At 44.7% G+C, this 23,493-nt stretch overlaps 2 protein-coding genes across 4 annotated transcripts in view; one reads left to right on the top strand and one right to left on the bottom strand.

Moving 5' to 3' along the window:
• The window catches only part of ELP1 (elongator acetyltransferase complex subunit 1), a 73,805-nt gene extending 72,558 nt beyond the window's left edge, over positions 1–1,247 (top strand). The window contains exon 37 of the mRNA XM_054986398.1: positions 803–1,247. Within this exon, the coding sequence (XP_054842373.1) occupies positions 803–870 (68 nt within the window). The 3' untranslated portion in view covers positions 871–1,247. The remainder of the gene's footprint in view (positions 1–802) is intronic.
• APTX (aprataxin) lies at positions 1,112–23,329 on the bottom strand. 3 transcript variants are annotated; one of them, XR_008597508.1, is made up of 9 exons: positions 22,718–23,298; positions 15,763–15,896; positions 14,068–14,114; positions 12,772–13,107; positions 9,211–9,270; positions 8,870–9,096; positions 7,466–7,569; positions 5,993–6,385; positions 1,112–1,190 (listed from the first exon to the last, which is right to left on the bottom strand). XR_008597508.1 is itself a non-coding variant. In XM_054986400.1 (8 exons), exons 2-8 carry the CDS (start codon positions 15,890–15,892, stop codon positions 6,231–6,233), a joined length of 1,059 nt encoding a protein of 352 aa, XP_054842375.1. In that variant the 5' UTR covers positions 15,893–15,896; positions 23,247–23,329; the 3' UTR covers positions 4,942–6,230. The 3 variants fall into 3 exon arrangements, 2 of the variants coding, with proteins under 2 accessions (XP_054842375.1, XP_054842374.1); XM_054986400.1 differs by lacking the exon at positions 1,112–1,190 and having other exon boundaries at positions 4,942–6,385; positions 23,247–23,329; XM_054986399.1 differs by lacking the exon at positions 1,112–1,190 and having other exon boundaries at positions 4,942–6,385.
• Between the last annotated feature and the right edge of the window lie 164 nt (positions 23,330–23,493).

The following is a 23,493-nucleotide window of genomic DNA, read 5'->3' as shown; positions in this document are numbered from 1 at the left end:
GGGTTCTGCAAGTTCTCTGGAAAGTTCTTTCAGCACTCTTGGGTGCACCCCATCCAGCCCAGGGGATTTACAATTAATACGTAAACAAAGCAGATGAGGAGACCTTCCTCCTCCTGTGGGACAACAGAAACCAATTCACTGCACTGAAAGGACAATTTAAAGGGCCAGTAATAACAACATTCAATTTCAATTTATATACAGCCCTTCAGGATGACTGAAATTGTGTGTGTGAGAGAGGGGGGGGGGTCCCTTAAAAGGATAACCTCTTCACAGACACTTTTTATTCTTCAATGCTACTTCTCATTTGACAGTGGCCAAATATGTAAACTTTTCCTGCTGAATAGTATTTAAGACCCAGTATTATTGAGACTTGATATGGAACTGTCACAATTGATACACTCAGTTGTAAACAGAGAGCTCAGACAATCTTGCTTGCAACCTGCTGCAGTTTGGTATTTCCTTACATTTTTTTCTGCTTTGAAAACAAAACATGTAAAGCATCCCAGGGATGCTGGCGGAGAAATTGATAGGAACTTCCTTAATGCAGACAAATTTCCACGTTACTTATTTCGGTTGTAGTATTTGGATATACTGTGTTAATGTGTTTCGATATCCCAGCTTATGTTTTAATGGCTTGTTTTTATTAACTGTGTTTTAATGTTTTTTTTCTATTGCAAAAGGTGTTGAGCAAATCCCTAGAAAGATGGTATACAAGTTTTCTAAATAATTATCCGTTATTGTTCACTTCGTCTCGTTTTGGACTACAAATAACAGTGCCACATTTTGTCTCCCCTCACCCCAGAGCCTGAATTATTTGTACCTCCCAAACTCAACAAAAACATCCAGTGGAAACTGAACCTTCTGCAGTAATCCCAGCTCCACAGCTCTTGGTAAACTTGACTGTATTTAAGCGTGTCACCAACACACACATGCAGCAATCGGTCATGTGTGCTGAAGTGGTTAACAGCAGGACAGAGAAAAGCAAGTGGATGTTTCTTTCAGGATATCTGACGGCGGACTTCCTCCTAATCATCGCTCCACTGCACTGTTTGGTTGTATTCCCGGGATACGCAGGTGCAGCTCTTCAGCTTAAGCTCAGCAAGCTAAACCAGCCGTTTCGGTTCCTTGATATTGTTTCATTATGTTGTCCCAGTATGCATTGTGGATACTTGGTCCCTTTTTTTTTCAGGCTGAAAATACAATTCAAAAAAATATTAAAACAGGTCTACCAAATTAATAGCACTTAAGTTTTCTTGCTTGAACTTGGAACTTGGACTGATTTTCTTTTTGGTTGTAATACAGGACATTGTATAATACTGGACATTAATTATCTTGTGGTCATAGATCCAGAGGAGTTAGCCGTGTTAGTCTGTAGTAGCAAAATCGAAAAGAGTCCAGTAGCACCTTTAAGACTAACCAACTTTACTGTAGCATAAGCTTTCGAGAATCACAGTTCTCTTTGGCAGATGCGCATCTGACAAAGAGAACTGATTCTCGAAATCTTATGCTACAGTAAAGTTGGTTAGTCTTAAAAGTGCTACTGGACTCTTTTTAATTAATTATCCTGTGTAACAAAAAATGATTTGCCTCACTTAATGTATTTACTTTTTAATTATCTGGAGGACTCAATCTAGTACATATATCACTGGAAAGTACTAACTATGAGGGCCTCGTTTAGATTTTTCAGACTCTATAAAGTACAAAGTTTTCCCACTATGTTCCCAAGACAGCCTCATTGCCCTTTCTCTGACACTGTAGTGGAATAGTTTCTTTGCAATCTGCAGCCACAGCATGGCTACCAGAACTAGTTGCCTCCAGCGCACCAGGACAAACCACTGACAGATGTAACGGAGATGAAACCAGTTAGTTCTTGTACTGTACTCATCCTTATGTTTACGAGATGCGCTGTGCTGTTCAACTGCTTCAAACCCCCATTTGATACACAAATTGCATTCATGAAAACAAAGCGATGCGGACTGTGCTGATGAATTTAAAAACTGACAAATTAATGACCAAGATGAAAAAACTAACTTTTACTGAGTTTACTGACCATTTTCCACCCCTGAAGTTGCGTTTCTCTACCTTCACTCCACTGGTGATGCTTTGGAACCATCCCTAAGTGACTAAGCAAATGGTGTAACTTGCATAATTTATACAGGCTGAAGAATTCAGCTTTTCTTGGTGCAGAACGTGGACCATATTTGATCTTGACCTGTTCCTTTTCAAAAGGATTCTCTTCTATCAAGTTGGAGTCAGGGACTCAGTTTTCTGCTTTGAATGGAGAAAGGCTTCCTGTGAAGGTGAAAATCATGTTCTATTCAAGCCAGTTTGCTGTAGTGGTTAAGAGCAGCGAGACTCTCATCTGGAGAACCAGGATTGATTCCCCACTCCTCCACTTGAACCCAGCTGGGTGACCTTGGGCCGGTCACAGCTCTCTCGGAGCTCTCTCAGCCCCACCCACCTCACAGGGTGATTGTCATGAGGATAATACCATACTCTGTAAACCGCTGAGTGGGTGTTAAGTTTCCCTGAAGGGCAGTATATAAATCGAATTTAGTGGTAGTTTCTGCATCAGTCATGTTATTTAAAAATTAATATATGTTGCCCATTCGTAGTCAAGTCCGTTGACTAATTATCTTCACCTGCTCTTCTATTGCCAGTGTCAATGTTCCTGATAATTAATTGCTCAGTCTAATTATGCACGCACTGGTGCAATTAAATCCAGGCACACACTGCACGGAATTCCTCATCTGTGGAATGTCGTCCCCCTTGAAGCTCACCTGGCACCTGTGCTGCCCTTTTTTCAGCAGAAAAGCCGAAATATTTGTTTACCCAGGCTAGGTTTTGTAATGCTGGATTTTTAATTAACAACTTTTAAAGTTTTATTTTTTAAGACGTCTCAGGCAGGTTCCTTGCAGAGGCGGCATGAAAATTGCTAAAATAAGTACATTTTTCCTTTTGTGGTTATATAGTTCTGGTTCCATGAGCCATTGAATGAAGTAGTAGTCAACGTTCTTCGTGTTGCCAAGGCCTTTCTGGAAGATCTCTCTGCCCACAAAAAACCACCGCAGTGCTCTCCAGCAGGCCGACACGTACAGGACCCAGTTCTGATCATTGTAACTGCGGTTCTGCCCTCTTTCATTGTCGTCCTTCCATTTGTACAACACAGTGCTGTGTTTTCAGTTCACAGACCCGCTAGATCCAGACTCTCATTTTCAAGGGGAAGTTGCCAAAGTAGATTGCCGTGGCATCTGAAGCAGCTACTAAAGTACAGTGTCCAAGAAGCTTCAGTTCAGATACTGCATGGCTACGTATTTGCCCACTTTTGACTCCCCTGCCCATACTAAAACAGGTGTGGTTGGTGAGCTAGTGTTTGAAATGCAAACAGACTTGTGTCATAAATGTTTAAAAAGCCAAGTTTCACTGTGATTGCCCAACTTAAAGTCAGATACTACACCAAACTGCATATTTCATTTTCCCTGGGGAAAATAGGTACAAGAATCAAACTGAGTTTTAAACTCCGGAAAACCAACAAGTACAGTAGACATTCAGCACCCCACATTTCATTACAGTATTTCAGTCCTTAACAGTCATATCTGATGGCAGTATTTTTTTTCTCACACACATCCTCCCTTTGAAAATCGGTACAAAGATCAAACAAGTATTTGATCTTGAAATGCAGAATTGTGTTCTACATGTGTGCACCCAATTTCATTCCAGTATCTGAGTGTTCCAGTGTTGTATAGGGGCTAGAGTGCCAGACTTGGAGCTGGAGGACGAGGTTTGAATTCCCACTCTGCAATGGCCACGTGTGTGCTAGTCACCAGACACTCAGCTATCTTTACCCTCACGGGGTTGTTGTGAGGATAAAATGGAGAAGAATGATGTAAGCTGCTTTGGGTTCCCATTGGGGAAAAAGGTATATATGATGTATATAAACTATATATGAATGGAGATAAATCCAGTACATTTTTTGTCTCATTAACAATGGAGTTACCTCATCACAAACTAACAGAATGTCCAATGGGCAAGTCAAACCAAAAGAGCTTGCTTTGGTTAGCTAAAAGGTGTGATAAGTGGCTTATCAGCTGACTGGTGCTATTTATACACATGACCTCTCGGAGACAATTTTAGGAGTCATTTACAGCCATTCCAGAAAGAATGGATCTATTTGCATATGAATTTGGAGGCAAGGGGAAAAACCATTCATGTGAAGAACTGCCTGGTGCAGAAGTCCCTACAAGAGATTCTGGAACAAAATCACCAGATATGCAAGCATATGATGGTATTCCCAAGAATTCTAAATATATGTGCTTCCATAATAACAACAACATTCGATTTATATACCGCCTTTCAGGACAACTTAATGCCCACTCAGAGCGGTTTACAAAGCATGCCATTGTTATCCCCACAACAACAAACACCCTGTGAGGTGGGTGGGGCTGAGAGAGCTCTGAGAGAGCTGTGACTGACCCAAGGTGACCCAGCTGGCTTCAAGCGGAGGAGTGGGGAATCGAACCTGACTCTCCAGATTAGAGTCCTCCGCTCTTAACCACTACACCAAACTGAATAACCTTTGGTACCAGAGACCGTTAATATTACCACCAGTCTTCTGATAATGACCCCACTTAACTTAGTGGGCTGTATTAGGCCTATTGGGCAGGATTAGTCTCTCTAAATCTAAAGGCTGAGGCCAAAGTTGTGCAAAAGACAGACGTGCTAAATGCAAGGCTGGAGTCATGGAACCAGGGCTTTTTTTCAGCAGGAACGCGGGGGAACAGAGTTCCGGAACCTCTTGAAAATGGTCACATGGCTGGTGGCCCCGCCCCCTGATCTCCAGACAGAGCGGAGTTGAGATTGCCCTCCGTGCCACGGGGCGGGGCCACCAGCCATGTGACCATTTTCTCCGAGGGCAACCCTCGGGGAAACCCTGGGGAAAAAAGCCCTGCATGGAACCATACCAAACTGAACTGATCGAACACCACCAACCTTCAAACTTCATTGCAGCAAACAGACTTTTATTACAGTTGTGGATCAGGAAAATACAGAAGAAAGACTGACTTGGAAAATAAACGGTTCATAATAACGAGGGCACAAATCAGACCCCACATCTCCCTTTGCGTGGAAACCATCCCCTCTTTGGACCGCATACAAAACGTCCACCCCCAGCAGTCTAGTAAGTAGTTCCATCCAGGGGCACGTGTGCATGTTCTGATGCTAGCACGGACTACTTACACATCCCTGTCCTGGGGGCAGGAAGAGAGCTGAAGCTTCCCAGGATAGACAGTAGCTGGATGTGGCCTGCGTCTGCTTCCTTCCTCTTTGATCACACCAGGGGCCAGCCTAGAGGCTACAGTGTCCCCGAGTCTGACCTGCCATTTTGTAAGAGTGAGTTCCCACTGGAGAACTCCTGATAACAGCACTGTGGTGGCCCCAACTGGAATCGGGGACATGCAGCACTGTTAAAATGAGTTCCCGGGGGAACTCACGCCTGCAAAATGGCAGAGCATCCTTGGGGGCCGCCGTATCGTCTAGTTTTGCCCTCTTCTGTTGTACACATGGGCTAGCTGGGCGCTGCCTGTGGGTGAGGGGAGATCACACCTTTTGCTTGTAAGCTGGACAATTAAAAACTAAAGTGTCACTAGGCTTACTCTTGTGCAAGGAAGGGGTTGGGCAAGCGTGAGGAACGGCCCGCTTAAGAGCACACATGGTTCTATGGCTTGGGTCATCAGAGACCGGAGTTCAAATATGAGCTCAGCCAGTAGATACCCTGGTGGGAGTTACTGTTTTTCAGCTTTCAAAGGCTCTCCATCATGATTTTTAATTCAGCAACTTTGGATTTGGCCAATTCTGCCCATAGTCCAAGGGGACGAGTTGAACCAACAGGCTGATTTCCATCTCCACATGCTGTTAATCCCCCTGGGGGGGCCAGAGGGGGGGGAGGTTAAGGGATCCCTCTCCCTCCCATCCAAAAATAGAAAATGCAACCAACCTAGATTCAGTCATCTTTTGAGGCAAAGCAGCAGGTAGATCGGCTGAACAGAAGCTCTTCTACTCACTCCTCTGCGTAATCACTGTCCCGTTGAGAATTTGTCACACTGCATGAGGGGAGTATTTTTTTAAAAGAAGATTTGGCATGTTCTTAAAAGTCAGCATATTAACAGTGGAATTCAATTACTGTAACAATCGGTAACATTTTAATTAACGTATCAGAAAACAGACTGTTCAGGTCATTTTGGCCAATGCTTTCGAAGGTGTTCCTTTAACTGAGGCATCGTGGATTGCGGCTGTTTACAAACGTGGCATCTCAGAGGCGCCTTCAGGGATTCAGACGCCTTGCTACTTACAGATATTCTGCCTTTTTTCTTTATCATCCCAATCACATCTAAAAGCGATGAAAAACAAACAAAAATGTCATGTATCTGGAGCAACAGAATCAACGACATCCAGATGGTACAAATTCTGAAACGTATGCCAAAAACTCACACAATCATGCAGCAGAACAGGTCTCCTCTCGTATACATGGAAAGAAAGGGAACTCCCAGGGCTTTTTTTCTGGGAAAAGTGGTGGCGGAACTCAGTGGGTTGCCCTCGAAGAAAATGGTCGCATGGCTGGTGGCCCCGCCCCCTGATCTCTAGGCAGAGGGGAGTTGAGATTGCCCTACGCGCTGCTCAGCAGCGAGGAGGGCAATCTCAACTCCCCTCTGTCTGGAGATCAGGGGGCGGGGCCACCAGCCATGTGACCATTTTCAAGAGGTGCCGGAACTCCGTTCCACTGTGTTCCCGCTGAAAAAAAGCTGGAACGCAGCTCCTCTAACGCGATACCAATTGATCTGACTACAGTATATCACCAGTTTAGCTGTTATAGAGTCAAAGAAAATTGGCCAGCCTCCGTCCCTAGGAACTGCCCCCTACATTTCAGCATGACTCACTGTTCTGGGCGTGTGCCTAAGGAGGCACACCCCCAGAACAGTAACTCATTCAGAGGCACAAAGGCACACAAAGTGTCAGGAACTGAACCTCTTCCCTCTTAACCCTCCCACAGGAAACAATCCTAAGCAAGTCTACTTGAAAGTAAGTCCCATTTTATTCAACTGGGCTTAGTCCCGGGAAAGTGTTCTGAGGATTGTAGCCATGAAATTTTCTCCTTATTCTGCTCATGTCCAGCATCAGAGCAGGGCTGGGAGAAAAATTACTAGAGTAAGAGGATCATGCATGTTATGTACCTTGGGGCAAAGAGCAGCGATGGCATGGGAGGGGAATTAAACTGGTAAAATGCACAGGGAAGGGGCTCAACTCCTACTTGCCTGCACCCTTCTTCCGATCAAACTGGATGAGGGGAGCTGCAGCTACCTTTTTAACATTTTAAAAAATCATAGGAGAACCAGTCATAGATCGCTCAGAGTCACATCTAGTATGACTCTGAGAAGGAAGAGTTTTTAAAGCAGACGGCAGAAATTTTTACCTTGGGAATCTATAAAGTACTCTGTTGTAAAGGAATTCCAGTGCTTCTTGTTCTTGAGCCAAGGGGAATCAAATTCCTGGCTGATGACGTGAAGATGTAGGTGGCTGTGAAAAAAAATCAAACCGAAAGAACAAACCGCTCTGGGATTACTAATTATCACCAGGAAGAGTTAGATCCCGTGGACGCCTGTTCCACTCGCAGGGGAATGATCCTCCTGCAGTTAGAACCTTTGAAAAGATGCTGAGTGTCACAGAAAGGCTCCTACCTGCTGAAGGAAAGCACATCCGCTAGCAGGATTCAATCCAAAATATCAGGGGTCATTTCGCAGAAAAACAGCTGGAGGAACCCATTAGCATAACTTATTAGCACATGCCACGCCTCTTGCCATCACTGGAAGTATGTCATTAGTATAACTGATCTGCATATGCCACACCCCCTGACATCACCTATTCTGGCTGTTTTGGACCCAATCCTGGCCATTCAGGGCCGAAATTGGGCCCAAAATGGCAAAGGGGGGCTGAAAATATCCAAAAAGGGGCCCAAAATGGTCAGGATCGGGCCACTGATGAGCGGGAGAGTGATCCACCACCCATCAGAGGCCCAATCCGGGCCGTTTCGGCCCCAATCCAGGCTGAAACGGGCTGAGAGTCGAGTGAGCGGGGCCACCTGACATGTGACCTCTTTGGGGAACTGCCGGAACTGCATTCCTGTGCGTTCCCCCTCGAAATGAGCCCTGCAAAATATTACGGATAGCCTTTCACCATTATTTAAAGCCCAACTTGCTTTGACAGAACGTGCCCAGGCTATGCCTGGATCCCTTCCTTCTCATAATCGATGACACCTTTTGTTGACGAAATTTCACACTTTCATTTTTATCTCAAGAAAGCAGCTATGTTATAGAAGTATGCATATATGTGTGAGAGCCAGTGTGGAATAGTGGTTAGAGCGGCAGGCTCGGACCACGGTTTGAACACTCTGCCATGGAAGCTCATTGGGTAACCTTGGATCTGGCACATACTCCCAGCCTAACCTACCCTACAGGGTTGTTGTGAGGATAAAAATGGAGGAGAGGAGAACAACGTCAGCCACTGCATCCCCCCTTGGGGAGAAAGACAAGGTATAAGCAAAGGGAAAAAATTAAAAAATACATCTAGTTCATTGATTTATTAAAAAGCAGAGGAATAATCACTGAAAAATTATTTAACCCATGGACAGCCTTAATGACAACAATCAAGCACTTCTACAGCCCATTATAAATATTATACAGCTGCAGGATCAGCTGTGGTGTTAAGGCATGTTTGTTTTTCACTGTCCCACCATTATAAGGCCAGAAAGAAATGCATTCCTTATAACATCAAGACCTCCCCCACCCCAATAAGAATTAAAGTTCTGAGCAGTAAGTACCTCATGCTGGGAATGGCATGGTAGCCCAACCTGAAGCGCAAGGAGTCTTCCTCGGGGCACTGCCGGAGCATCCTTTCCCCAGTGACGTGCATGTGCTCCAGCAGTTCCAGGTGCTCCCCTGTCACGGCTTTCAAGCTGGAGATGGTTTGCCACGGCAGCACCAACCAGTGATAACGAGCCTTTGGATACTTGTCTTTTATAACGACAACCCTTTCGTCCTTGTAAACCTAGCAGTGGAAGCAAAAACCCCACGAGTCCTTCACAGCACGATAACGTTAAAAAAAAAAGAAAGGTTTTTTGCCTGCTATGTAGAAGCCCCAGCGTTACTCTGAAATTCTTACCTGCATATTTGGGTCTTGCATAGAAGCCTTCAGCCCTTGACTCCAGTGTCCCAAACATTCCTAAAGGATAAAAATGAGGGACATTTGCATGCCAGTTTATTCAGAAAGAAGCTTCTCTGGCTTTAGGAGGACACACTTCCTGGCAGGGCTTTTTTCTGGGAAAAGAGGTGGTGGAACTCAGTGGGTTGCCCTTGGAGAAAATGGTCACATGGCTGGTGGCCCCGCCCCCTGATCTCCAGACAGAGGGGAGTTGAGATTGCCCTCCGTGCCGCTCATCTCAACTCCCCTCTGTCTGGAGATCAGGGGGCGGGGCCACCAGCCATGTGACCATTTTCAAGAGGTTCCGGAACTCCGTTCCACCACGTTCCCGCTGAAAAAAAACCCTGCTTCCTGTACAGTACAGCTCAACAGTGCAATCTCATCCAGAGTTACTCCATCCAGTCTTAGCACGTGCAAACCAGTGAGCTTCAACCGGAGTAACTCTGAATAGGATTTCACTGTAATATGGCTAAGTCACATCACAAGGTTTGTTTAAAATACAACAGGACACACGCAAACAGGTTTTGTGTACTTCCAGGTGTTCCTGACATGCGGTTGCCCTTAAGGACACTTCCAGAGGTCACTCCTGGAAGCAGCCATTAGTGGGAACATCGTTCACAAACCAGAAAGGGCCTGGCTGTATTGCCTGTTGCAGGCGCTGCTTAGGGACAACCACAGTGCTCCCTGCCATGCTGATATCGCAGGAGCACACAGACCAGCAGCGGTCCGAACGGGGACTCCGCCCCTTCCCCCGTCAGAGTACATGATTTGCAAGCGATCAGTGCTCCAATTCAGAATACCGACTGCCCGCAAATTGCGAGGTCTGAAGGCACTCTAAATTTCCCCCAAGCCATGAACAGGGTTGGCCCTAGTTAGTACGTGGATGGAAGACCACCCATCACTGTACAGAGGCAGGAAACAGCAAACCACTTCTGTTCACTTCTTGCCTCGAAAACCCTTCCGGGTCTCCTTGACGGCACTTGACATACATACCATGAATCTGACAGCCAGAGAGCTGCAGAATACCCCCTTCCAAGATTCCAACTTAAGAACACCTAGAATATACAGACAGTACTAATAAATCAACGTTTAGCATGTTAATTGTCCCGGTTCCCTCCAAAAATTTTCAGCATTGTGTTTGACGGGAATGTTGGGAACTCATCTTTACAGCTTTCCAGTGCTCCAGTTTGGTGTAGTGGTTGAGTGGCAGCGCTCTAATCTGGAGAATTTATTTTATTTGTTTTAGTTTTTTATTCCACCCTCCCTGCGAGCGGGCTCAGGGCGGATTACAACGATTTTAAAACACACTGAAATAACTTATACAGTATAAAACGATAAAAACCATTTAAAACCATCAACCATACAATATACAATAATATAACATTTGCCAGATGGCAGCCATCAGACGCTACTTGGAAGGTGAAAAAAGATGGCGGACAGGTCTAAGGGGAGGGTTCAGATCTTTCAGTCTTCCTCTTCTTACTGGCCAGCGGGGCCCAAGCCCACCCTCAGCCCTATGCCTGGCGGAACATCTCCGTCTTGCAGGCCCAGCGAAACAGTAACAAATCCTGCCGGGCCCTGGTATCAATCGACAGAGAGTTCCACCAGGCTGGAGCCAGGAAAAATCCCTGGCTCTGGTTGAGGCCAGGCGGGCCTCCCTGGGGCCTCCCTGGGGCCAGGGACCACCAATAGTTGTTTCTCTCCCGATCGGAGCATTCTCCGGGGTACATATGGGGAAAGGTGGTCCCAAAGATACACAGGTCCCAGTCCGCATAGGGCTTTATAGATTAGTACCAAAACCTTGAATCTGGTTCGGTACTCCACTGGCAACCAATGCAGCTGGCACAGTATAGGTGTTATATGCGCTCCATTTGGCACTCCCATAATAACACACACTGCTGCATTTTGAACCAACTGCAATCTCCGGATCAGACCCTGCGTAGAGCGACTTACAGTAGTCTAGCCTAGAGGTGACTGTTGCCTGGATCATTATAGTTGTCGTGGGTTGAAAGATAAGGGACAAGCTGCCTGGTCCGTCGTAGATGGAGGAAAAAGGACCTGGCTCCCGCTGTGACCTGTGCCTCCATTTTCATGGAGGCATCCAGGGCCACCCCCAGGCTCCTAACCATCAGAACTGGCGCAAGTGGCGCCTCATTCAGGGTCGGAAGTCAGAGTCCAGTACCTAAACACCCATGACTCAAGTACAGGACCTCCATCTTCGTAGGGTTTAATTTCAGTCGACTCTGTTTCAAGCAACCAGTGACAGCTTCAAAAGCACGCTCTGAGACATCAGGGGCCGAGTTAGACCGGCAGTCCATCATCAGATATAACTGGGTGTCATCTGCGTATCGATGGCACTCAAGTCCCAAACTTCGCACCAACTGGGCAAGGGGGTGCATATAGATGTTAAACAGCAATGGGGAAAGTATTGCCCCCTGAGCAACACCGCACAATACGGGGTGGCAGGATGACAATTTCTCCCCAAGCGCCACCCTCTGTCCCCGACCATGAAGAGATGAGCCACTGTAAAGCAGTCCGTCGTATCCCCACATGGGCGAGGCAGCGGGTCAAAAGTTTGTACTCAACCGTATCAAACACTGCTGACAAATCCAGTAATATCAGCAGAGCCAATCCGCCCCAATCCAGGTGTCTGCAAAGATCGTCCATGAGGGCAATCAGCAACATCTCCGTCCCACGCCCCGGGCGGAAACCGGACTGGAAGGGGTCTAGGGCCAAGGCTTCCTTCAGGAACCCCTGCAGCTGTTCCACCACTACCTGCTCAATCACCTCCCAGGAACGGAAGATTCGAAAGCGGGTGGTAATTGGTTGGGTCACTGGGGTCCAAAGATGGCTTCTTTAGGAGAGGCCTCACCATGGCCTCCTTTAACGCCCCGGGAAAACCCCGGAGCTTAAGGACAAGTTGACATGACAATAGCCTCCAAGCGGCCCCATAATCCATCAGTGCTGGCCTTTACCAGCCACGACGGGCATGGGTCCAGGAGGTACGTGGTAGGTCTCACCGCTCGCAGGGTCCCATCAATCCCGTTTCTACAGAACAGACTGAAATGATCAAATATTGGCCCAGAAGACGGCCAAGGGGTCTCTAGTTCACATACCGTATCAATCGTCGCCGGCAAATCGCGGCAGAGAGACTAGGTTTGATTCCCCCCTCCTCCGCTTGAAGCCAGCTGGGTGACCTTGGGTCAGTCACAGCTTCTTGGAGCTCTCTCAGCCCCACCCACCTCACAGGGTGATTGTTGTGGGGATAATAATAACATACTTTGTAAACTGCTCTGAGTGGGTGTTAAGTTGTCCAGAAGGGCGGTATATAAATCGAATGTTGTTGTTATTGTTGTTGTTGTCATCCCCAGAAGCAAAGGGATGGCTGTTAAACCAGTTTATGGGAGTAGCTATGCTATCGACTTCCTGTCAGCTCACTCAACAGCTTGGACTCTCCCTCAAGAACAATATCTCTACTATATTTGCACACCAAGTGCTAAAATACCAGTAAATTCTGCTCACCCTTTTGCCAGAGGACTTTTCAGGCACAGCAGCGGGACTGTCGCCATCATTCATCCCCTGACCGAACTTGCAGCCTGGTGGGCCCTCCTGCTCCATTTTCACACGTTTTCCTGGCAAGCTTTCATCCTCGCTGGGATTTTCAGAGTCTACTTTTGTTCTTTTTTCACTTTCTATCCTCGTGGCTTCCCCACCAACACACGCTCCCATTTCTTCTTGGAACTGTACCATGTAAGGATACAGTCGGTTGACAATGTGGAGGATTTGTCCTGGCTTAAGTTTAACTTCTTGGTCTTTGCCAATATCCACCAGATCAATACTAGTTGGATTGACTCCTATCTTGGGAAGAAAAGAAAAGACTTACTGACACTTGTCAACATGCCAAGACCTACATAAGCAGAAATCGAGCATCTCTGGAACAAAACCAAAGACATGCGGTATTTCCCAGCACATTCAAACAGCCGCAGACTGTACCATTTTAAAGCAGATTCTACCTGGAATGGGGTGAACACAGTTATGTTCTCGGTACTATCATGAAAACTCAGACAGGAATACAGCGGCTGCAGCCTGACAGTTCACGTATCAGAGATGCCATTTGCCTGTTTATGAATGCTTGCATAACTGATTTCGTCCTCCCAAAATCTCCCCCCTCCAACAGAATGGTTCTGCATGGATTGTGGCAGACGGAAGAAACAGACGGAAGAAACAGAATAGGGAAGATAATTCATCCACGGTGGTCGAGATTTGTACCTTGGAAAATCCCACATAAAGCTTTATTGGGTTTCAGAAGCTACATCTAAACGGCAGGTTTAAACTAGCCTGAAACCAGTAAAACTGCTCTCATTTCCTTTAAAAGAATGGTGAGAATTGTAGTTTTGTTGAAGGTTAAGGTTTGGGGAGGGGGGGGGGTTGCTGCTGCTGCTATAAGATAATTAATCTTTTTAATGACATACAGTTCCCAGGGTCCTTGGTTGGGAGAAATGCCAGGTAAAAGCTAGCTTGGAACTGGCTTAAATTTGCAGTGCACAAGTCTCCAATGACACCACCATCAAAAACAGTTTCAACATTTGCCTCTCTTATCATAAAGGCTAGAAACTTGCTTTTGAAAGCTGCAAAAGTAGAGACCGAAGCAGACAAACCCTGCACACACAAAGAATACAGCCAAGGCTGCTCATTTACTTTGTGCCAAGGGCGAGTTCTTACACAACACACCAATTTTTATCTTTCCTTCCCAGCCTTACGAAGAAACAAGAACTGGCACTATCAGCAAAGCTGTGTGAGGAAGAGGAAAAGACATACCTGTTTAACCTTGACAAAGCCTTTGTTGCAGTCTGCTTTTAGTTGTACTGAAAGAAAAAGCGACAGAGAGCTGCATTATGTACACAGCCAAGCATTTTATGACGATAGGATCAAAAGCTATCCTTGGGGGAGGGTAAGCCAATGCAAAAAAGTCCAAAAGAAACGCACAATACATTTGAATACAAGTAAGATGTAAATATTAAGCACCCACCAATTTATTCTGAAACCAGGAAAATCAAAGAGTCCAAAATAATTGCAACCAGAAGATTAATCTCAATCTCTCATTAACTAACCCACCAATCTTGTTTGGCCAGTGTTCCACAACCACTCACCAGGGGCAAGGAATTTTTTCCTCCCGACGACGGCGTTTTAAAGCAAAGGAACGTGGCTGCACTATGCCGTTAAGTCTGACCTAGCTCTGGGCCTGCAAACGATTTTACTTTCAAGGCAACCCTAACTGTCTTCATGGACCTTTTCTGTCCTGGTATATTCTCAGTGAGGGGAGACAGCACTTTCAATTGCCCTACTTTTATGCCATCTCGCTGGTAAGAATGCTTTTTTTAAAAAAACTGAAATCAGGTTTGCTACGGATTTCTTCACTAAAAGCTTTTTCCAAAACAGAGCACGGGGGGTTTCAGTGATGTTTAGTCTGATCATACGCGTGGTTACTTAGAACAAAGTCACACTTGATGTCATGGGCTCGTTCTGAAGTTAACTGTGCACAGGACTGCAGCCTTGAATATATGCAGTTACTGAGCCAGGCCACTGAACCCGCCAGCCGAGCACTGCTGTGTCTGAACGGCATTGGGCCTGAGGGCCAGATCCACTGATCTTTTCCCGTCCTGTTACCTGTGATCCTTTTACCAAGAAATGCCAGGTTCTGAATTTGGGGATCTTACACATGCAAAGCATTAAGTTGTCCCAAATCTACTCCACTTGAACTGGAAAAAACTTGTCTGAAAAAGGGGACTCTATTTTATGAACTCTTTTGTCACCAACCGTTTGCTAAACCTTTAAGGCGCCACAGAAGTCCTTGTTCTTTGAAAAGCTGCCAGGCCTGATCTCTTCGGCAATCAATTCTTTTGGACAGGAATTTAAACTAAACATTGTTCAGTCACTTTTAACATAAAATGTTTTCTATAAATGAATAAATAAATAGGATTGATAATAAATTCAAGTACTGTGCAGTATATCTTAGGATATTAACAAAACCCTTACTGTAAAGAAGTTATAAATCAGCTCACATTTCTTCACATTTTCTTCACTGGAAAATGTATTTTTTGACAAAAAATAGAATTTACAAGGGCAACATTACAAAGTTAATTACAGCTTAATAGTAAAAGTGCATTTCATGTTTAATTTAGATAATACTGAAGATTGCAAATTTAACTCTTTTTCAATTTAAAGTATTATTTTTCTTTTAAAGAGACGAGTTAGTACATTCTATGGATTATCTTATTTTGACAGGCGATGTTGTGGTAGGATCGGACTTTACACTTGACTAATGGAAAATAAAAGCTGGCTACTAAACCCAACTACAATTTGGGGACAGCTGTGTTTGCCACTTACGTCGCTATACAGATCACCACCACTCCTCCAAAAGAGAAAAATAAACATGCAATGCTGAGTTCAGTGGGACTTGCTTAGTGTAAATACTATGCATATTTAGGATTACACCCTTCATCTCCCCTTTACCTTGTCTTCGTGAACACTTCTTGTTTGTTATTTCTGTCTCAGGGCCTCGCCCAACCACCACCATTTCTAAGTGTGGCAATTTTATTCGCGGACAACTTCGGTCTTTGCTCACCAGCCAGCACATATACATTGTTCTCAAGAAGAGGAAAAAAGAAAGAAAGGCTCAGTTTTACTTAAGTTCAGCTAAGGCAAATGATCTAGGAGACTACACAAGAAATGTACATTTTACTCCTGCATACACATCGGCTGTGCAAAAATGGAGAAAATCTTTAGAATTTCATCATTTGCAAATGGAAGACAACAGCAGTTGATGGTGGTGGACAGTGATATTCCTCAAAGTCAGAAACAATCTGCAAATGTTCTGTGGCCACATAAGAGCCTAACCAACCTTCAAGTCTGAAAATGCACAGTTCAATATTTAACAAGCAGACGGACTTAATAAAGGACAAATGTAGAAAACTCTACCAACCCTTCGGAAACCCTACAAAGATCCCTTTTCCCTCAACACTACCCACTGTAGGGTACCCCACTATACCACTCATTTTCAAACAGCCACCCACACCTTGGTATCTTCTGCAAGAGATTAGAGCGGTACCAAATATTCAAAGTCAGTGTGAAAAGACCCCAGGGAACAGAACGTAGGTACCAGGGAAAACTAGCTGGAGAGGGAATTAATTCCACAACTGGGACATCACTAACAGAAGGCCCTTTCTCAGGTAACCCTACAAAAAGCAGGAGCGTACAGAGAAGAGATCGGGAAGATCTTACTTGGAGATCAGATTCATACAAGAATTAAGTGATCCTTTGGTTCCCAGCTGATTTAGATGAAGAAAAAATAATAACTATTTTGCAGCAAGCCAAGCTTGCCCTCTTGCTATTAGTCATAGAATAGAAATGTGTGCATGTGTGTATCCTCCGTGAATATAAGACTAAGGGGGAATTGTTCAAAGGAAGTCACTTTCATAGGAACATGGCTTTAGGGATGGAATTAAAGAACTGAATTCCACTTCCTTGCAATTAGCACGCGTGGAGCATTCCAATACATGGCTCATTTAGAATTAGGGCACTTTTTGCTATAACCTAAGAATGCCTTCACATCTCTAGAGCATCTCTTCTTCATGTTCCTAGCAGAGAAAGGAGAAAAGAGCTGTTTCGGAAATGTATGACCCATAAAGCTCTCCCAGACAAAGGAATTTTTTTAAAAAAGATCTACTTGTGAAAATGTCCTTCATTTAAGTCAATCAGAGGCAGGGTCACACATTAGGATCTCAGCCCTATAACATCTATAACATCTAACAGATGTTATAGGATGTTATAGGATCTCAGCCCTATAACATCTAACATCTAAAGCTTTATTCTGATTTCTATAATGTAATCACTGCCAGCCCTCAGGATTCAGGGATAAGAATTAATCTTTACTTTGGTTTTGAAGTCCTTATTTGCAATTTCCGAGGTCCTTGTTGAGTTCAAAGGCACAGATGCAGCTGGGATAAGAAATGAGAACGTAGGTGGGCAACAGGCAGTTGGGAGACAAACCTCTTCATGCTCTGGAAAGGTGATTCAAGCTAGACCAAATGTTATTTTGGCAAACTGAACTGGTCACTCTTTTTTCCCATAACCACATTTCCATCAGGAAGGGTTGAACTTTGTATGTGTTGTTGAAAATACATATCTCAAACATTCTCAAATATTATTCTAACATTTTCAAACGTTTTAAAATTTATGTACTCTGTATTTTGATAATCCGTGTAACACACAGCGTTGTGTTTCTCTTCTCTTTTTAATTTTTGTCCCCCTTCCTTTTTCTTTTCTCTACCCCCTTTTCTATCTTAGAAAAAATAAAAATCAATTTTTAGAAAAAGGAAGGACGTGAGCAGCACACACAACAGTGTGGCCCGCAAATGGAATTCAACAACAACACAAGCTGCTCATATGGAGAGACTTCTCAAGCAGTCCAGCGTTCACTTTGGGGTGCCAGTGTGCTCAAAACCCCATTCTGCAAGAGCCAGTGTGGTATAGTGGCTACAGTGACAGACTAGGAACTGGGCAACCCAAGCTCAATTCCTTGCTCTGCCACGGAAGCTCACAGGGTGTGTCACGGAAATATAGATTAGAGTGCACTAATCTTAGTGATACACATATATTCTAGTGAACTCTGTATGAACTTTACTGCAGCTTTTCCTGGCATGTTGTATAATCTCACAGGTGCTCCTTCATCTTTGACAGCCAATTAAAAATAGTGGACAGTAGCAGATCAACGTTCTCTAATTGTCAGAATGGACCAATGATGACCTGCTCATTTAACTTTTCCTGTCATCTTTACTGATTTATATCTCTTATCTCGAAGCGGGACGTAGCGTCACTCTTTGTCTAGGCAGACTGTCACATGATTGAAAATATGAATAATTAATTAAATCTCAAACCAATCTTAGTTCATCTATGCTATCACATGAAAAATCTCTTCGATTTTTGCATTAAAAAACATATATAAAAATGCTAACTCAGATAGCAGATCAGAGTTTTGGCTGAAAGAAACTTCATGAAGTTCTAGGTGAGAAACTTTTGTAACGTGTGTTACTATGCCCTTCATAGTAAATCTGATTGACCTAAATTTAGATTTAATTGAGAAATGTTAGGAGACTGAATTCTTGTTGCCTTTATCTGGTCCATCTTTGCTGGTTTTATCTTAATAAACATTTATATTTTGCTATCTTGCCTTATTAAAAAGACTTGAGTTTATTTTAATAAAAGAACTCATTAAACTCCTAAGAAGAGTCTTTGTGTCTTGATGGAGAAAGTATCACAAGAAGAACCCTATAAATTATTTTGTACTGACAGTTACTCTAAAAGGAGCGAAAGCTGTTTTCATGTCTCACTTCAAGGTCTGAAATGAATCTGCTCAGAAAATAAAACAAAATCTTTAATCTGAACAGTTAGAAGATTTAATGAGATGTGGCTAACCATTACGTTACAGGTGGCTCACATACTCTCTGCCTAACCAGAGGAGTTAGCTGTGTTAGTCTGCAGTAGCAAAATAGAAAAGAGTCCAGTAGCACCTTTAAGACTAACCAACTTTACTGCAGCATAAGCTTTCGAGAACTACAGCTCTCTTCATCAGATGCAACTTTACTGTAGCATAAGTTTTCGAGAACCACAGCTCTCTTCGTCAGATGCAACCTGACGGTTGCATCTGACAAAGAGAGCTGTGGTTCTCGAAAGCTTATGCTACAGTAAAGTTGGTTAGTCTTAAAGGTGCTTCTGGACTCTTTTCTATTTTGCTCTCTGCCTAACCTATCTCCCAGGGTTGCTGTCAGGACAAAACAGAAAAAAGAATGATGTAAGCAGCTTTTGGTTCCCACTGGAGTAAAAAGTGGAATATAAATAAAGTAAATTAAATAACTGCTTATTTAGGATACATGAGCACCTCTAACTGCCCGATCCCACACACATTCACAAACATACTCATGCTAATGTGATACAATGACCTGGGAGACACCACAACCATTTCAGCATAACACTAAGCCATCGGATGCCTCAGTTCTTTGCTGTTATTTTTAACCCTAAAGGATCTTTCCAACCCCTAATCCCTTCACACCAGCTATCTCCCTGAGACTTCTACCACCAGCACTACTCAACTCCAACCAGTAAGTCCTGGCAGCTGCGCTCGCCTGTTCCTTGGCTCAACACGCCACACACTTCCACTCACCTCATGGCAGCCATCATCCCGCCCTTGCCTACAGCTGTGCAGCCAATCACCATGCTGTTCACTGCCCGGAGACCAATCGGATCCATTGCTGATCTCATGTGACAATTGTCACACTATTCAGAGTTAGGGTTAGGAAGTATTTATTGCACACTATTTACTGAACTACAGAAAAAAAAGGAGAAGAAATTCTCAAAAATCCTGCATGCAACAGAGAACAAGAACACTCTGGATCCACCCAGCAACATCATCAATCTATCCAGTCATAACCTGACCCCGGCAGAGGAATCTGTCCTCTCACGTGGTCTATCTTTTTGCCCAGCCAGACCCACACAAACCATACAACTTTGTGGAGACCTGGAGGCCTATTTCAGACGCCTAAGACTGAAAGAATTCTTCAACTACTCTGCTGAACAAAATAAGGAACAAAGCACTGAACAGACACCATCACAGCAACCATCACTCTCCCAACCCAGCAATACACAATCATCGTTACAAAACTCCAGAAAAAAGAATTCCACATGGACACCCCCTGAGGGCCGGAACTCTTCATTGGACTTTTACATTGAATGCTTCCGTCGACGCACCCAGGCTGAAATAATTGACAAACAACAACACCTAAAGCAGAACCTCAGCCATGCAGAAAGAGATGCCATAAACAGCCTCCAAAACAATTCTGGCATCGTAATCAAGGAAGCCGACAAAGGCGGAGCAGTGGTCATCATGGACAAACAGAATTATATACAGGAAGCAGAAAGACAACTCTCCAACACAACATTCTATAAAATACTACCTGCTGATCCTACGGAGCAATATAAAAGAGAACTCAATAAAATATTGAAGACTCTTCCCGTGGACATACAAGAATGCATCCATACGGACACACCCCAGGAACCACGGCCAGGAAAATTCTACCTACTACCCCAAATCCATAAACCGGGTAACCCAGGACGCCCCATCGTCTCAGGAAGAGACACTATCACAGTAGGAGTCTCAGGATACATGGACTCTATCCTCAGGCCCTATGCCACCAGCACACCCAGCTATTTACGGGACACCACTGACTTCCTCAGGAAAATACAGTCCATTGACAACCTACCTGATGACACCATCCTAGCAACCATGGATGTGGAGGCTTTATACACCAATATCCCACATGCGGATGGACTGCAAGCCATACGGAATATTATCCTGGACAAAACCACAGCACACCTCGCCACTGAACTTTGTCACTTCGTACTCACTCACAATTACTTCGAATTTGGTGACAACTTATATTTACAGATTAATGGCACAGCCATGGGCACACGCATGGCACCACAATATGCTAACATATTCATGGCGGACTTGGAACAACGCTTCCTCAGCTCCCATCCACTGGAACCACTACTATACTTAAGATTCCTGGATGACATCTTCATCATTTGGACCCATGGGAAGGAAGCTCTTGAGAGATTTCATCAAGACTTCAATAACTTTCACCCTACTATCAACCTAAGCCTGGACCACTCTACACAACAGGTACACTTCCTGGACACCACTGTACAACTACATAATGGACGAATAAATACCACTTTATACCGGAAACCAACAGACCGATACTCATATCTACATGCCTCCAGCTACCACCCTAAACATACCACTCGGTCTATTGTCTACAGCCAAGCCTTACGTTACAACCGTATCTGCTCCAATGCTCTCGACCGAGACTCACACTTAAGAGATTTACAACAAGCATTTTTGGGACTACAGTACCCACCAAATGAAGTGAAGAAACAAATCAACAGGGCCAGACTAGTACCCAGAAACAGCCTACTCCAGGACAAACCTAAAGGAACTAACAACAGAACACCACTGGTTGTCACCTATAGCTCCCAGCTCAAACCCATCCAACGTATCATCAGTGAGCTACAACCCATCCTGGAAAATGATACCTCTCTCTCAGAAGCCCTGGGTGGAAGACCTTTCCTTGCCTACAGACAGCCCCCCAACCTTAAACGACTTCTCACTCACAACCATGAATCAGCCAGCAGAGTCACCAGCACAGGTACCAGGCCCTGCAACAGACCCAGATGCCAGCTCTGCCCCTATATCTACCCAGGGAATACAATTACAGGACCCAATGGCATCAACTACACTGTCTCTGGCTCTTACAGCTGCTCATCCTCCAATCTGATATATGCCCTCATGTGCCAACAATGTCCTTCTGCTCTGTACATTGGACAAACCAGCCAACCTCTACGCAAAAGAATAAATGGACACAAATCTGACATTAGAAATGGAAACGTCCAGAAACCAGTGGGAGAACACTTCAACCTACCAGGACATTCCATCAAAGACTTAAAGGTCGCTGTAGTTCAACAGAAACCTTTCAAAAACAAAATCCAACGGGAGGCTGCTGAACTGGAATTCATATGCAAATTTGACTCTGTCAAGCTGGGACTGAATAGGGACTATGAATGGTTATCACATTACCACAGGTAACAGATTTCCTTTACAGAGGTGGGGTCTGGGGGAGCTCAGTGGTACCTGGCGTGGGCTTTCGGGAACCACAGATCTCTTTGTCAGATGCATCTGGCAGGGAGAGCTGTGGTTATCGAAGGCCCATACTGCATTGGAATTGGATGGTCTAGCTGTTTGGCTTCTACAAACTAACAGGGCAAACTCCTTTGAAGCCAACTGATACACACACCAAAAGGAGATGTTTACATATACTAGCAAAGGAATGTTTTGATTGCTCCCTCCCCCTCCCCCCCTAATTGCCTCTTCCCTCTCCTGCTCTTCTGTGTTTGACCAGTCTCTGTATCAGGCATCTGAAGAAGAGAACTTGATTCTCGAAAGCTTATGCTAAAATAAAATTGGTTAGTCTTAAAGGTGCTACTGGACTCTTTTTGATTATTCAGAGTTAAGGTCACCTTCCTGAGCTCTTTTCAGTGTTTTGTGCTTGCTCTGGGGATTGTTTTCTAGGAAAACCTCAATAAAGGATTTTGGGCTACTGTCGCTGTCCTGGGAGCAAACCGCATGGGATTAGCCAGGACTTGCATGGTACATTGTATGAGACGTGTGTGTCTGATTTTATCATCTTATAATTTTTAAATGTCAAAACTTTGATTAAAATGCTAAATAGAAAAACGTGCAGAATAGGTTTGCCAGATTCTTACATTAAGGATTCATCCTAATAATACTATTTTCTTAAACTGTCTATATTACTAAAAATAATAAAAAATTATTATTTATTATTATTATTATTACCAAGCACGTAGAGGGCCCAGATGCTACCAGATGCGTAAGAGGAACACCCGCTGGACGCCAGCTAGAGATGCTTAAATTAGTAAGTTCTTAAATCCATGTGAGTCATGTTAGTCTGCAGTAGCAAAATAGAAGAGTCCAGAAACACCTTTAAGACTAACCAACTTTACTGTAGCGTAAGCTTTCGAGAACCACCGCTCTCTTCGTCAGATGCAACTTTACTGCCGCATAAACCTTCGAGAACCACAGCAAAACTGGTTAGGCTTAAAGGTGCTACTGGACTCTTTTCTATTAAGCTCTTAAAGTTTCAGATAAGCAGATTTTAGTTGAGCAGGGGCGTCAGGCTTCCAGGCGCTGCTTTGCTCTGGCGGGCCAACACACGCGTCCCTTCCAAAATTGACCGGGCGCCTTATTTTAGCTGCTGAGAGATCCCCCAGAATACGAGCTGTTCAGTGCATGAACCAAACAGCCAAAGAGTCCCCCGCAGACCCTCCAGGCGCTCCTCGGGGGGAGGCCGGAAACCTGAGCCTACCCTGCAGGGCTCTGGGCGGACCACCGCGGCAGCTTCTCTGCGACCACGAGGACCGTCCCCCACTGCCTCCTGGGACATGTAGGCTTCCGCCCTTCTGCCGCGCGGAAGGAGGCGTTTGGCGCGGCGGGCCGAGCATGATGGGAGACGTAGTTTCTGGGCGGTGACGTGCTCGCCCAGAACGCGACTGGGGCCGCCTCGGGGCTACGTCACCGGCCTCCCCCCCGAGCCGGCGAATAGCGACGCCCGG

This window comes from Eublepharis macularius, chromosome 8, assembly GCF_028583425.1.
Source record: "Eublepharis macularius isolate TG4126 chromosome 8, MPM_Emac_v1.0, whole genome shotgun sequence".
NCBI classification, from domain to species: domain Eukaryota; kingdom Metazoa; phylum Chordata; class Lepidosauria; order Squamata; family Eublepharidae; genus Eublepharis; species Eublepharis macularius.
Note: the sequence above shows the minus strand (reverse complement) of the source record. Positions and strands in the feature narration are given on the sequence as shown.